This window comes from Microchirus variegatus, assembly GCF_963457635.1.
Source record: "Microchirus variegatus genome assembly, chromosome: 2".
Lineage (NCBI taxonomy): Eukaryota > Metazoa > Chordata > Actinopteri > Pleuronectiformes > Soleidae > Microchirus > Microchirus variegatus.
Genome location: NC_139803.1, coordinates 37,868,775 through 37,883,715, shown reverse-complemented (window position 1 = coordinate 37,883,715; position 14,941 = coordinate 37,868,775). Strand labels below are relative to the sequence as shown.

General features: G+C 39.2%; 1 protein-coding gene across 7 annotated transcripts in view; it reads right to left on the bottom strand.

The window, feature by feature from the left end:
* The window catches only part of dock11 (dedicator of cytokinesis 11), a 56,387-nt gene that overhangs the window by 7,630 nt on the left and 33,816 nt on the right, over window positions 1-14,941 (bottom strand). For all 7 annotated transcript variants that reach the window (XM_083910212.1, XM_083910209.1, XM_083910210.1 and 4 more), the window contains 17 exons: window positions 14,545-14,620; window positions 13,657-13,745; window positions 12,742-12,862; window positions 12,397-12,463; window positions 11,905-11,952; window positions 11,432-11,577; window positions 9,838-9,953; window positions 9,182-9,319; window positions 8,075-8,257; window positions 7,524-7,637; window positions 6,690-6,905; window positions 5,464-5,521; window positions 4,048-4,154; window positions 3,342-3,464; window positions 2,101-2,214; window positions 920-1,066; window positions 65-275 (listed from right to left, as the gene is read on the bottom strand). In XM_083910212.1, the coding sequence (XP_083766338.1) occupies window positions 65-275; window positions 920-1,066; window positions 2,101-2,214; window positions 3,342-3,464; window positions 4,048-4,154; window positions 5,464-5,521; window positions 6,690-6,905; window positions 7,524-7,637; window positions 8,075-8,257; window positions 9,182-9,319; window positions 9,838-9,953; window positions 11,432-11,577; window positions 11,905-11,952; window positions 12,397-12,463; window positions 12,742-12,862; window positions 13,657-13,745; window positions 14,545-14,620 (2,074 nt within the window). The remainder of the gene's footprint in view (window positions 1-64; window positions 276-919; window positions 1,067-2,100; window positions 2,215-3,341; window positions 3,465-4,047; window positions 4,155-5,463; window positions 5,522-6,689; window positions 6,906-7,523; window positions 7,638-8,074; window positions 8,258-9,181; window positions 9,320-9,837; window positions 9,954-11,431; window positions 11,578-11,904; window positions 11,953-12,396; window positions 12,464-12,741; window positions 12,863-13,656; window positions 13,746-14,544; window positions 14,621-14,941) is intronic.

The following is a 14,941-nucleotide window of genomic DNA, read 5'->3' as shown; positions in this document are numbered from 1 at the left end:
TTCACTCTCATCATATGAAAACAAGTCAAACACAGTCTGCAAAGAGCTTGTGTGCTTTACGTACTTGTGAGCACAGTCCGCCTCTTGCACTGCTCCTCAACGCCGCCGTGCTTCTTGCCCGTCAGCGTGTACGGCGTCTCGAACACAAAGCGGCAGATGTTGTGGCTCTTCTCGAAGTCGGTTTTCTTTTCCGGAGCCTCCTTCTCCTCAAAGTAGGGTTTGACGAACGTCACCTGGACGTAGGCGAACTTGGGGTCCAGATCTTTGGGGTTTACCTGAGGGGTGAACATAGAATATCGCACAGTTCATGTAAACAGGTGTGAACTTGATGTGGTCCACAGAAAAATGCCGTCGTTTTTTTACATTAACAAGGAAAATATCATTCTTAAAAGGAAACTATACTATGATTAAAGATATAACATAAAAAAAAGACATTAATTCATTATTAAAAGTTTAATTTGTCCATTGTGGGCATTTGTAAAAACATGTTGGTTCAAAATTGCATTTTGCAAATTGCAAAAACATCATGAATTTCTGCCAAATTCAAATGTCATCTAAAATATACAGTGTACATTTAAATCAAACTTACTTTGTTCAAAAGCATGAAGCTGTCATCCAAAAATAACTCTGGACTGCAGACAGACTATCCCCAAAATCAAACATACCGCTTCATCACACCCCACTGACTCTTTTCCACAAACAGTGTTTTGAAAAAAAAGTCGGCTGAGACTTGATAAGAGTTCCAAAGAAACAAAACTTAACATATGCCAGACATTATATTCTTTGAAGAAAACACAAAAGCACGGCTGCAAACGCCAAATCAATTATTTTCATTTCTGTTTCAACAATACAGAAAAAGTCACAAAGTAAGCTATTGCATTCATATCAGATTTCATTTTCTCTTCTTAAAATACTGCACCTTGTTCGAGTCCTGAATTATTCTGACGTTTTCTGGCCCAAACTTTTCCCCGTAGAGCGTCAGCAGGCGCTGAGAGATTTCAGACAGACCGGTGAGTTTCGGCTCTTTGTAAATGTATTCCTTCCCGTCTTCTTCCTCGAAGAAACCCTGCACACACACAAAAAAAGCCAGATGTTCATTTGCTACAGATGGAAAGTACTCAGGCATATTTACAAAATATGCATTGTACATATCTGAAATCTATCTATGAAGCAAGTTGTGTCTGTGTGTCTGTCTGTGACGGGCATATCTCGCTGACCTTGGACTTTGGATATGGGTTGAGCATGGCCCGATGGTGTGCATCCTTGATAAAACATTTTTTTGGAGGAATTTTGATTATCACCGATTTATCATGATACACCAGGCAGGCAGTGGCTCATCAGCAGCAGCTGAGCTGTCTGGAGCGGGGAGGTGGGAGTGAAGAGGCTGTTCTCATGGTTGGTGAGACATTTTCACATGGTTCACCTTAGAACATGGTGTTATACTGAAACAACGAGGTGTCCAATCACCAATACGCCAGCACATATTTAGTTTGCATTAGCATGCTACTACTTTGCGGTAAGCTAGCGAGAATATGATTAGCATTAGCATAGGGCTAATATACAACAAATACAAACACTGTGCAACCTCATTAGGCACAATGCAAATGTTTTCATTTTCGATTAGCATTAGCATAGCTGGATCAGCACATACTTCCTACGGGCACTGCACTAGTACCAAATAAATCCAGTTATAAGTAAGCTGAAGGATTGTTCAGCTAATTGGTGTTGGAAGAAATACGCATTAAACGACCAATTGTCCTTTTGCTTACAGTATAGACTTATTTATACTTTTTTTATATGCACACATTCATATCTTTCAACATTTTGCACACACTTTCTAGAATAATTTGTGTTTTTGCTTGGTATGTTTTTTTTTTCTTAACTCTGCTCTTTGAGTCTTTGACTCAGTGGGGACAAATAAAGTTGTTGTTTTTGAAATTACATGAACAAAAAACACATTGGTGTATCATCCAGCTGCTTAATAATGTATGATACTCATTCATTTCAGACCTGAGAGAATGAAACATCGCCATGACAACCAAAAAAACCACCTTGCACCTTGAACTCAAGAGTCTTTTTGAACGTGCTCGTTGGTCTCACCTGTCCATAAAAAGCCACTCTGAAGTACGTCCCAAGCAGCCTTCGACCTGACAGTATCACCTCCATGATCTTATTGTAGGCTCTGTGCAGCGTGTCGTACAGGCGACTGAGTTTCTGTTTAAAAGGAAAACACAGAGAGGATGAGATACTGGATTAAAGGGCCAGTGTCTGTAAATTAGGAGAAATAAAGTCTCTGTGATCATTATGTACAATACCGTTCAAAAGTTTGGGGTCACCTATATAATTTTCTTGTGTTTTCCATTATAAGTCACACTTTTATTCATCAAAAGAGTTGCAAAATGAATAGAAAATATAGTCAATACACTGACAAGATTATAAATAATCAGCTTAGAAGCAGCAAAACTGTTTTCAGCTGTGCTAACATCATTGCACAAGGGTTTTCTAATCATCCAATAGCCTTCTAACATGATTAGCAAACACAATGTACCATTAGAACACTGGAAATGAGCCTCTATACACCTATGTACATATTCCATTAAAAAACAGCATTTGCAGCTCGAATAGTCGTTACCACATTAACAATGTATAGTGTATTTCTGATTCATTTAATGTTATGTTCATTGAAAATAAAAAGTGTTTTTCCTTCAAAAATAAGGAAATCTCTAATTGACCCCAAAGCTTTGAATGGTAGTGTATGTACCAGGATCATGGCAGTATACTGAAAATTTGGGTGTAAAACAGGTTCAAACCATCACAGGGGATTATATTGTTTACACATGAAACAATGATGTTCATTTTCTTGACAAATCATTCAAACTGGTTCAATACGGTTGTGTATTGTACCAGAGCCCACACTGAAAGATTCAAGTTAAACTGCCTGTAGATGAGGATGTAAATATGTTTGCTTGTCTCCAAACAGAAGAATCAGTGTGGGTGGATGGAATGATGCTTCCATTTCCCCGACGCTGCTTTCAAAGGCACTTAACAACCAAGCTGCATTCCCAAAAGAGGAGAGAGAGCGAAACAGAAAATGTGCAGTTTTAAAGACCATACTGGAATCATGTGTGAGATAAAGTGGCAGAACAAAGTGGATGATGAAACGACAGCAAGTCTGTAAAAGTTTATATAAGCCTGATTATATGAACCAAAAGTGCTTGAATAAACAGATATGACAACTCGACACTCATACGTTTGAATTTCTTTGAAAGATATGACATTTTCATCAAACATTTGACAATTTCTGATGGCTGTTGTAAATGTAGGGATGTTGTTTACGATACCTCATACTCGTGGCGCTTCTCATAAATGGGGATGATGAGTTTGGCAATGTGCGTGATGAGCTCATAGCGCTCAGCTTTCCACAGAGCCTCCACACAGACCTCAAGGTGTTCCACCAACACTTCCTACAAGAAGCAACATTACATTAGCCATTAGGAAAGGTGGAAACACTGTGGAGACACTCAGACCAACTTTCAGGAACATTTTTGATCACTATCAAATCAATATCACTAAATATATAGACATTGACGAGATTAGAATAACAGAATAATGTTGCCCTTCAAACTTTGCTTTCATCAAAGAACCAGCAAAACTGTTTTCAGCTGTGCTAACATAATTGCACAAGGGTTTTCTAATCATCCAATAGCCTTCTGACGGGATTAGCAAACACAATGTACCATTAGAACACTGGAAATGGGCCTCTATACACCTATGTACATATTCCATTAAAAAACAGACGTTTGCAGGACATTTCTAAGTGACCCCAAACGTTTGAACAATAGTGTATATTGGAGAAATGTAAGTAGTAAGTCCACAAACTTTGTTGTTTTGCAACAGGTGCCCAAAGCTGGTAGGAGTGTTATTACTATGATGGCAGTTCCATCTTTCTTTGAGTGAAGAACAACTATATTTCAAGAAATTCACTCCTGTGATTTTGTACAGAATCTGACCAAAAGGGTTCCAAGGTTTTTGTGCTCACTGACGAACCTCAGTGTAATAGACATCTTGCATTCCGGTGTCTTCTTTCATGGCTGCTTCCTCTTCGATATTCACAGTGATCTTCTTAAAAGCTGCAAGGCCGGTGGGAAACAACTCTGATGGAATAGAAGACAAAAGACAAGTTAAAAAAAAAAAGGTACACTGACCTGTATAAAAGGAAACTTCTACTAAATACTGCATTTTTAATGATGGACGTTTTGAGGTTGCAGTAAAACGTGCGTTAGAGAGAAAGCTGGAATATGATGGTGTGGTTGGTGGTTTGTGATAGTTTAACTCATACGAGGAATAAATGTCTGGTTTAGGCGCCATACAATTTTTGAGGGATAAGGGTTGGTTCGAACCAACTTATGACCACATAAAGCACTTAACAATACAGCCAACGTGCATCCATGTATCACACACATTCATTCAATCATGGTACAAACACCAGGAGCAATTTGAGGTCCAGGAACTCGACCAAGGAGCCTTCAGCTGCAGGAGACAGGGCTCGAACCACAGCGATAATTGGATGACCCTCTGTAACTCTTGAGGCAAAGCATCACACGTTTGCTTTTGTCCATTGACATTAGCATTAGCTTAAATACAGTATGTAGCATTGTAAGTCACTTTTAGTAAGTAGGAAGTAAGTAAAGTAATTTAACTACACTCTTAGAAATAAAAGTGCTAAGTAGAACCATATAAGGTTCTTCGGCCTGTTCTCATAGGAGAACCCTTTTTGGCTCCAGGCAGAACTTTGAGGACAGGTTCCACCTGGAACCCTTTTGGAGGGTTCCACCAAGAACCCTTTTAAAACCCTTTATTCAGAGAAAGGGCTTTTCAGATGGAAATGGTTCCAGGTAGAACCTCAGACCTTGTAGTAGGACTCTTTTGGAACCCTTATTTCTAAATGTGTACTCAAGCAAATAGTTTTGTAATTGAGCAGGCAGTCCCACACCTTGAATGACATAAAATAACATACAATTCAAGGACTTTTCATGGACTTTCCAGGACCAATTCCCTCAAATTCAAAGACTGAATGTGTGGACACAGCTTAAGATTGGAGGGAATGGCGTCCACTTTTATTTATTTGCAGCACGCTCTGCATCTGGCCAAGTCTTGTCGTCTTGGACAATTTTTAAATTTTCTTTTGAGAGCCAGAAAACATCTCTTTAGAACCTTTTATGGCATAAACACTGACCTTGTCAGGACCAGCAGTCCTCATGAGGACCAAAACTTGGTCATTATGAGGCTGAACAGGTTAGGTTTATGGCTAAGATTTGAATTGTGGTTAGGTTAATGTCAGAGTTTGTCGATAAATGCTCATGTTTACACTCTGTTTAGGTTGATTCCAAATGAATGGAATTCAATGCTGTGTCCTGAAGAATAGCTGCAAAAATGACGTGTGTATTTGTTTGTGTGTCTTACTTTTCCTGTGCAGGTATTCTGCAACCAGCGCGGCCACATGAATGTAGCACATGGCCGTCTGTGGGGAAAACAGCAAACATTGATTTATTGAACGTTTCCACCGCTAAAGTTGTAAAAAACACAAACATGCAGGTACAATGAGGTGACGTGCAGCTTTACATGAAACGGAAAGGAGGAAATAGAGTCAAAGGGTGTTGATTCCTGATCATAGTGTAGAGCTTGACATTTCCTCATACTTATCTATTTTTTTTTGTATGTAAACAAGACTGTGCTGCTTTGTCATCTTTCCCTTCCTGTTTGTGAAAAGTGTCTCCAGTTGTGCATTAAAACTAGATTTATGAGATAAATAAATACAATTTGATCAGCTGGACCACCCATGTCCAAGCTCTACATCACATTTGCCCTTAGGAGATAAGCGGACCTCTTTCAAATAGATCTGTCATTACAGTCTTCTTCTTCTTTTCAACCCCGCAGTTCATGATGATTACTTAAACTCCATGTCAGCGTCCGTTGTTTACATTAAAACAGGATGCAACAGCCAAAGTTATGTACTAGTAGAGAAAAGTAAACATCCATCACATTATCACCAAACTGAAACCGAAATCTTGACCTGATTTCTCTCTTCGATGGCTGACGGTATCAACGACATCTGTAAATGCTACAGGTTGTGAAGAGATTGTATTGTGTTTTTGCCTGTCGTGTTGAGTAATACAGGCAGTATAAAGCTTCCCTGCTGGTTTCTTTTATTATCTCTGAAGATGACATTTGACATTCCATCTCCAACATCTCACGCCAAGACAATCCAGGTCATTGTCTTGGTCATTGTCAGGTATTTGAGATGTAAGATAAAATAAGATACAATGATAGGACTGTGGAGAGCAATGAAGTGGGGGGAAATAACAAGTAAAACAACACACAGACAATTATCTGAACACTATAACACACTTTAACAAATCTGATCGAATATGCTAATTCATACCTTTGCACAAAACTGCACAATTTGACTAAATACCCTTACATTTGACACTTTATTCTAATATTTTCCACCTTCTAGTATAGCTGTCTATATTTTCTTATCTTATTTCTTCAGTAGTAAGCATTTTGTTTTTATTTCTATTTCTATTTCTTATATTAAGAGCTGCCTGAAACCATACAGCTGACCATCGATCAAACTATGACACAAACTTAATACGAGTAATACTCAAAGTCTCTTTTTTTGTTGCTACCTCAGAGAGATCTCCGTTCTTCAGGTGCGCTCGGGCCATGCTGTCCAGCCAAGTCCGCCTCAGTTCGGGGGTGCTGGCGTAAGAGCGGGCCAGACTGTACTGGAGGTCCAGCAGCATCTCTGGGTCTTTCTCATGCTCTCTCATCTGCGCCGTGGCCATCAGCACTGTGCGGATCCGCTTAGTGAGACCCTTGACTTCAGAGGGGAACGCCGTGGACTGTTTCACAAAGGACACAGAAATTGCATTATTTATTTGCAAATCTATCTTAAAATAAACATGTACTTCAAAAGTGAAGTCCATAAAGTAAGTTTGGAAAAGGAGCTAATTTTTAAAAGTCTTCTTCAGTAAAACACAGTGTCAAATTTGTAGTGCTGGGCACTAGGTTAACGCACGTTAACGCATGATGCGTTTCCATGACGACTGACCGGATTACATAGCAACATATTTAAAATACACATCAGATTTTAATATTGAGTATGTATAAATGGTAATACCAATAATCTATTTGATTTTCTTGGTTTTCTCGGATGCTTGTCTTAAGTTTAACATTGTTTACTGCAGCTTTCTGCATATTGCCAATTTTAACCACTTTAACTGTCCTGTTTAATGATTTTAAATTACATTCAAAAGTTTTATTGATTTCTAATGATTTTTAAATTGTTTTCATTTCTATAATTGATTTTGTTTTCATTTCCAGTGTATTTTCTTGCCTGTAAAGCACTATGAATTGCCTTGTGTAAGAACGGTGCTATACAAATAAACTTGCCTTGCCTTGTCTTCAGTAAAAGTAAAGTCTTTGTTTGACTCTCTGGTTTTCCCATACTCATACGTTACCTTCATGGCTTTATCACTATTTGCAAAGTTGTTGATGATGGAAAGAGACTCCTGAAAGCGGGAACTGCCGGTCAGTGCCACGTCAGAGATCAGCTGGCTCACGGCGATGATGATCTGGAGGGACAAAAAAATGAACAAAGGGGATGAATGATGGATGGTGTGTAGGGAAAGAAGAAAAATAAAAGAGAAACGGGAGAAATGGGAAGGACAAAGCAAAACAAATGAAATAGAACATGTATTGACATAATTCCAATGATGGTTCATGGAAACCTGGACGGCTTTCTGTTGCTGTGTGAGCAGAGCAGCTGGAAACTCAGTAACTCAGCAGGCAGTCTGTGTTTAAACTGTTCAAACTGCCTCTTCACATTCTTCACCTCTGCTGTGAGAGCAGCTCAAGTGCATGGAAGTGTGTTTAGAGGGAAAATCAAAGGCAAACATCATCGAGTAAAAGAGACAGCGACCATGATTGATGACTGACATAGAGCAACTACATGTACATAAACACAGACCAGCCCTTTAGATGTGTGTCATTTTCCCGTGCTCTACTTCACCTGCAGGTGTGTGCGCAGGAAGGTCTTCCTCTTCGTGTACTCGTAGTTGTTTCTCATCAGCAGGTAGAGCAGTGCGGAGGCCTCAGCTCTCAGAGACGCCAGCTTGGAGACGCAGCACTTCAACACCTCGCAGCACAGGGCCTCGCACAGCGTCACACGGCCCTTAAACAGCACTGACGGGAACTGACGGGGACAACGTGTTAGTGTGTTAAAGGCAGAGAGTCCTGGCAGGGACGGGATTAGAATTTACTGTTAATTATGCTGGGAAGACAGCGGGGGAAAATTGCAGTGAGCCAATGTCACTCAAAAAAAGAGACAAATGTCACATTTCCCACTGTCCTCATTTTGTCTTTGTCATCTGCAAGTGCTTGCACTTTCAATTTGACAATCATGATCTTTAAACTTAGAACTCGTGGTGACATGTCTTCCTCATTTTTTGATAACCTGTCCAGTACCTCACAAAACAGGATTGTTGTGCAACGGCTGTGTGTCTTACTGCCAAGATGAGAACAGACACGCCAGAACAGTTTAAGGAAAGGGACAGGAGAGGAGCGCAATCAGATGTCAGTGTGGGGTAAGGAAGCGAATGCTCCCATCGAGTAGGAAGAATGTGACGATTACGCTGAGATCCAGTCTTGTTGTAACTTGTATTTACCTTCTTCATAAAATGTATTCGGAGAAAAATCTAAAAATACAGCCTGAGTGACGTCGTAATGAGAACAGACATGAAAGTACTGCGCTGTTTTAAACTAAAAGTTTTGAGCTGTGAGCGAATTGGGATTTCGAATTGTGAACACAGTAAACAAGCAGCTCATTTGATGCTTCAGTTTTTCTCTTTTGAAGGGTAATGTGTCCTTAGCCCTTATAAGTCCTGTGTTTTTCTTGGGCCTTGTTTGAATTTAGATTATTACACTTTAACCCATGTGAACATTGTTACAGGCATAATATTCCCAAATGTTTCCCTTTCACATCGTAAATCAACATAAACACACATGACCCGATGACTCTATTTGATCTCCACAGTAAGAAATGACGACTCCTGAGGGCTTGCGCATGCTTTGGATGTGACGAACGGTCAATGACAGCTGGTCTTGATAAACAACATACCTTGTTAATGAAAGCCCTGAGAGCAGCAAACACGTGTCTGAGAGCGGCTTCTGATTGGCCAACTTTGAGGAACGTCAGGTAAACATCGAACACTTTCTTCATCAGCGGGTTGTGGCCGTCACATTCCAGGAGCTGGGTCTGACACAAACACACATTTTTGAAAGGTTTAGTACAGTGCAGAGAATTTGTCTCATTATATTTTCACTGAGCCTAACACAACTGTGCAGTCCTCCCCAAGGTCAGCTCTACGTATCAGCAGAGAAAGCACCTTTAGAAATCCTAACACTTTCCAACTTAACTCATCTCTGACTCCAGAAAACTCCATCCTTGGTCGACTCACCAAATAATCAAATCTCCGCAATACTGCTCGGCTTAATAGCGACCACTGTGTAGCATTATTATGTACCGTATATTACTCACATCATCACATAACTTTCCTGACTTTTCACTGAATCCTGGTAGTAAAGGACATGCATTCATGTGTTCAGCTCCCAGTGAGGAGAGAAGCTGTGTGTGCCTTTACGTTTGCATTGCTGCTCTGTGAACTCTCTGTCATTTGGGGGAGGCGAAAACTGCCCTGTTGCAAATTAATACAGTAAATTTGTATATTCTGAACATTTTTAATATTGATGAGTATCAGAGGTGTATGTGCTGACCTTAAAGCACTGAGTGAAGAACGACAGGACATCCAGCACGCTCAGGCAGACCTCGGTGGAGATGTTGCCCTCCAGCAGAGCCTGTTGGTGGATTTCTGCTTCTGATGGCCCTGATCCTTTTACAAACAAAAGAGACGAGACATTTTTATTTTTATTTAATGTCACACACTAGTAGAGCGGCAACTAACGATTATTTTCATAATTGACTAATCTGTTGTGTTTGTCAAACCTGGTAATGATGATGTTCTTAATGTCTTGTTTTGTCCACAAACCAAAATGATTCAACGAAACTAAATAAAATATTCACATTTAAGAAGCTAAAATCTAATTTTATAATCTTTTAATAATGAAAAAAGCTTCAAACCGATTAATCCATTATCAAAATAGTTGACAGTTAATCCATTAATCAAGTAATTGTTTGAGCGCGAGACACTAAATTTATGCTCAAAGTAAAAACCCAGAGATTGAGATGGCGATCAAGCGGCACATATTTTTTCTTATTTTCTTTGCAGTGTTTACTTGTCTCAGAACGGTTGCAAAGTGGTTCCTCTTCCAAAGAAAATAAAACCTGTATCATGCAATGCACACCTGTGTGGACAACGCAGTATGCTGCTCAGTGCATCGAGTTACATTGTGTATTGTTATAGGACTGTTGCACAGACACGGCCTTAACAGAAGCACTTACAAAGGTGGTATTCTACTCTGTTCTAACGTGTTGAATTAAGCCTTTGCATAAAACTAACAATTTCAAGTGAACATTGACTAAATATTTAGAAACTATTAGAGAAGGGTGATGAAAAAAAGAGAGAGTATGTGCTGTTGGGCTAAGCTTCATGACCTGGTGCTCTCGTTCCCCGTTTCTGTTAGTTTGTTTTGTCTACTTTTAAAATACTATGGCCAGCACATAACTTTTTATTCTGTCATATCTCAACGATTTTAATATGGTTGTTCTTTCATTTGTTCTTACCTGCCCAGGGACTGCAGGCGGAAATTAGCAACATTGCTATAACCTGGCTCAATACATTTTTACTTGTTTTACGAGATTAACGTTTTTTGTGCATTGTCCCTGTTTTAAATAAATAAACTCCTATCCTTTCCTAAACCATATACATTTGCATTACTCAGCTGTCAATGTAAAATTTGGGAATTTAATATTCCAGTGACTTCTTGATGATTTCCTGGATAACAATTCCTGGTAAAAGCTATAAAGTTCGGCCATTATGGAAACAACACTATACTCTTATATTTATATTTTCACGTTCAGTTAGCAACAACATGGTCATAATTCCAAGCCCAAGGTGTCATTTTATGAAGGAAACTATTGTATATAGAAGGGCTGTAGAGTGGAACTCACTCCCATCCAAATCAAAAGGGAAATCAAAAGTCAATTTTCTTTTAAGAAAACAACATAACAGAGATTACAGGAGTGAAAGTATTACCTATTTCTATTTTCTTTAATTTTTCACTGTCCGTTCACGACTTTGTACTGTGATTTTATGGGACCCCAGGAAGACTAGTGACCACTATAGTGGAAGCTAATGGGGATGCAAATAAAGCAAACAAACGTGTTCAACACGACCTGGTTTGTGGTTACCTATGTTGAGGGTGAGGGAGGCTTCCATGGTGCTGAACTGGTGAATCTTTGTCTGCATGAGACTGGATCGATTACAGCGCATGGCCGGCATCGTCTGAGACTTTCTGTCTGAGGAGAACAGCTTCGGCACACAAATCTCCTGACTCCTATAATATGAATAATACATGCATAAGAAGAGACAGAGTGCATTTATTTGTTAGAGGTATGGAGAGAGCAAGAGAGGTACAGAAAGGAAATGAGGACACATTTTATGTGCAGATATATAACCTATTATATTAATAATTAACAAAGATTACGTGCTAAGACGTACAGAGGCAAGATAAATAAAATTTGCCAAACAACAGGTGACGTAATGATAAAAATCATACTTATTTTTAATCTGAACTGAATTTGACCTGGAAAACAAGTTCACACACAAGAAAAGGCAGTTGTGACAGGTGACACGGAAGAGCTGTTGTTTCTTTCGGCCTCACCTGCTGATGCTTCTCTTGCCAATGTAACGAAACTGAGCCAGGCAGATTCTGCAAGAAGAGATAAAATAATAGAAAATATGAGCTGGAACAGGGAAAGTTGCAGTCTGTTGACAGACTCTGTTTTCTCTTTTAAATAACTAAGTTCTGGGTGGTTCTGGTTTATTTGTTTGTCTGTAACATTCAAACCATTGTCAAATGAGTTCACACAACACAGAGTAAGGATTTTCCTCAGTATTGCTGTGTCTAGATCTCCCACACTTGGAAAACATAACGAAAAACATGTGTAAAGTTTTCGAAGTGCATTCTCTTTGGACTCCACCCACCCCTATGCTGCTGCTGTATACATACAAACGCTCTCTCAGTCAGGTTTGATAGATTTGCTTGACACAGCCCATTTTTAGGTGGCCAAAAATATGTAGTAGTAGTACCGGTTACTGAGTGATGTATCGCTGTACTAGAATTGGAATAGAAGTTGCTATGACGATGACTCACTCAAGCAAACTGAGGAAGTTCATTATCTCTGGAGGGCTGACTTTGTTCCAGTAGGCCATGAGAGTGTCTGTGGACAAAAAAAGAAAAGAAAAACAAACCCTTGAAGAATACAAATTGTTTTTCCACGAGCAGTTATCCAAGTTCAGTCAATTTTGAATAAACAGTTTTGTTTGATTGTAGCGTTGTCATTGAGCTAAATAAAACTCCTCGAGCTCATTGTTCTTGCAGGTGCCAGCCCGAGTTCCTGCACAGGCTTTCTCCCAAAACAACGGAGAGCATTTTTAGCTTCATATCCTGTTTATGGTTAATAATGACGGTGTAGAATGGTCATATATCACCACTGACCCTCTGACAAGGTCTTTACAATGTGGAGGAAAGAGAGGAGAAGGCCTTTGATCTCATAGTGTCCCAATCTGCCGCTGGGAGGCATGGGGCTGCTGCTCATGGTGGAGCAACGTCTCTGCAGCTGCAACACAATTCAACACAAACAAAAACAGACAATAAACGGTGACACATTCATAACAAAACCTGAGCAAAAGATGGTGCCACAGCAGCTACAGATATCTCAATCTGAGAATTAATTGTGCCTTTTTTTTTGAAGATATCTCTATGAAGAAGTAATTTGTTTTGAAACCAATTTAAAGGAAAAGCCTCATCTAAAATGTACATCTTAATAAAAAATAAAAATGTATCATGCTTTACATAAAGCTGTGTTCATACTCTGTTGGCTGGGGACTATTTTTCTTTCACTGTTGGTTTGGTTTGCATATTTAACATCTGGGTGTGAGATCAGGTGGAGAATGATCACTCATTCAAGTCAAAGGAACCAGACCATAGATAAGAAAAACAAGTCTGTGCTGTGTCTACATTGGCATGTTCAAAAAAAACATTGAGATACTTCTCAGTAATTACTAACATGGATGACTAACATGGAACTATAATTAATAAGCTGTTTGTTGACATCTGTTGAGAGCTTGTTTTAAACACTCAAATCCATCAAATTGATTATCAAAACAGGTGATGATTAATGTATTTGATTTGACTATTCAATTATTCGTTTAATCGTTGCAGCCCTACTTCAGACTACAACAGTCTCTCTGTGTGTGGCATTCTGCTTGGCTTCTGCCAGCATACTGTTTCAAGAACAACATAAAACCCCATTCAAACAGCAAAAAAAAAAACAAGTACTGTATTTTAGGCTGTTACCTGGTATAAACTAAAGTGTGTAACAGTGGATGAGCTGGTATGAAATGCTCTTACCTCAATGCTGTCAGGTGTGCCTGGGTCCATAAGCAGAGAGGCCCTGGAGTCCTCTCTCCTCACGACATGGCCGTTCAGAGCTGCCAATCCTGGAATCAGAACAATGCACTAATGTAACATATTTCATAAGCTCATAATAATAAAGGTTGACATTTGTTTCTGTTGTTGACATGACGGCTAAATAAACAGTACGACATAAACAAACCATCGATCGGAAAAAAACGTGCAGAAGCGACTGGGTTGCATTGAGGAAAATGTGTTTATCGATAAAAAAATTGTCAACAAACTTTCATTTCAAATCTGTCCCTTGTGCAAAACAGACAAAAAGATGACAAATGGCCTGACTATTTCAGATCTTTGCCTTAACACATTTAGTTATTTTTAATTTCACAATCTTTAGCTTCAGGTCACCAACGGTATAATTATAACCTAGTAAAGACATGAAAGCAGCTGTGAGTGAAAATGAGAGTCATCAGAGAGCACAAACCTCTACTAACACTACAATCCAGTGCAAATTGAATGTATTTATATATATTAGCATTTACATTAAAATTGCTTTTATAGTCATTATCTAAAAACTATAAAGGGTTTTTTGTTGGCCCATACGTCACCCAACCTTTTGTTTCCTTCTGTTGATGGCGAGCAGTGTACACTGCCACCTTGGCCTTGGTAAAACAGATTTGTTTGTTTTTACAACACTTCCTTATAACTTGCATTGTTTTGTCATCCCTTGTGAAAATAAAATAAAAAGACTGCTGAAAGTTTTCCAGCCTAAGAAAGAAATGAAGAGTCATACATGTGTTTGTCACACATGTTAGACATGTGTGACAAACACGTGTCTGGTGTGAAGGGCCTCGCACACTGGATGATGCAGTATTCTCAACGTACCGTGGTCTCTCTCGATTGCAGTGCTGACTCTCCTGCTGTCAGTGGAACCTGTTGAAATCAGGTCGTCTCTGGAGCCCTGCACAAACGACACAAGGAAAGACTGTGTTTCTGTTGCATGATACAACTTACATACATTACATACACTACCGTTCAAAAGTTTGGGGTCACTTAGAAATATCCTTATTTTTGAAGGAAAATCATTTTTTCTCAATGACTATAACATGAAATGCATCAGAAATACACTCTGTACATTGTTAATGTGGTAAACGACTAATGGTACATTGTGTTTGCTAATCGCGTTAGAAGGCTATTGGATGATTAGAAAACCCTTGAAAACCCTTGTGCAATGATGTTAGCAAAGCTGAAAACAGTTTTCAATGTCTTGACTATATTTTCT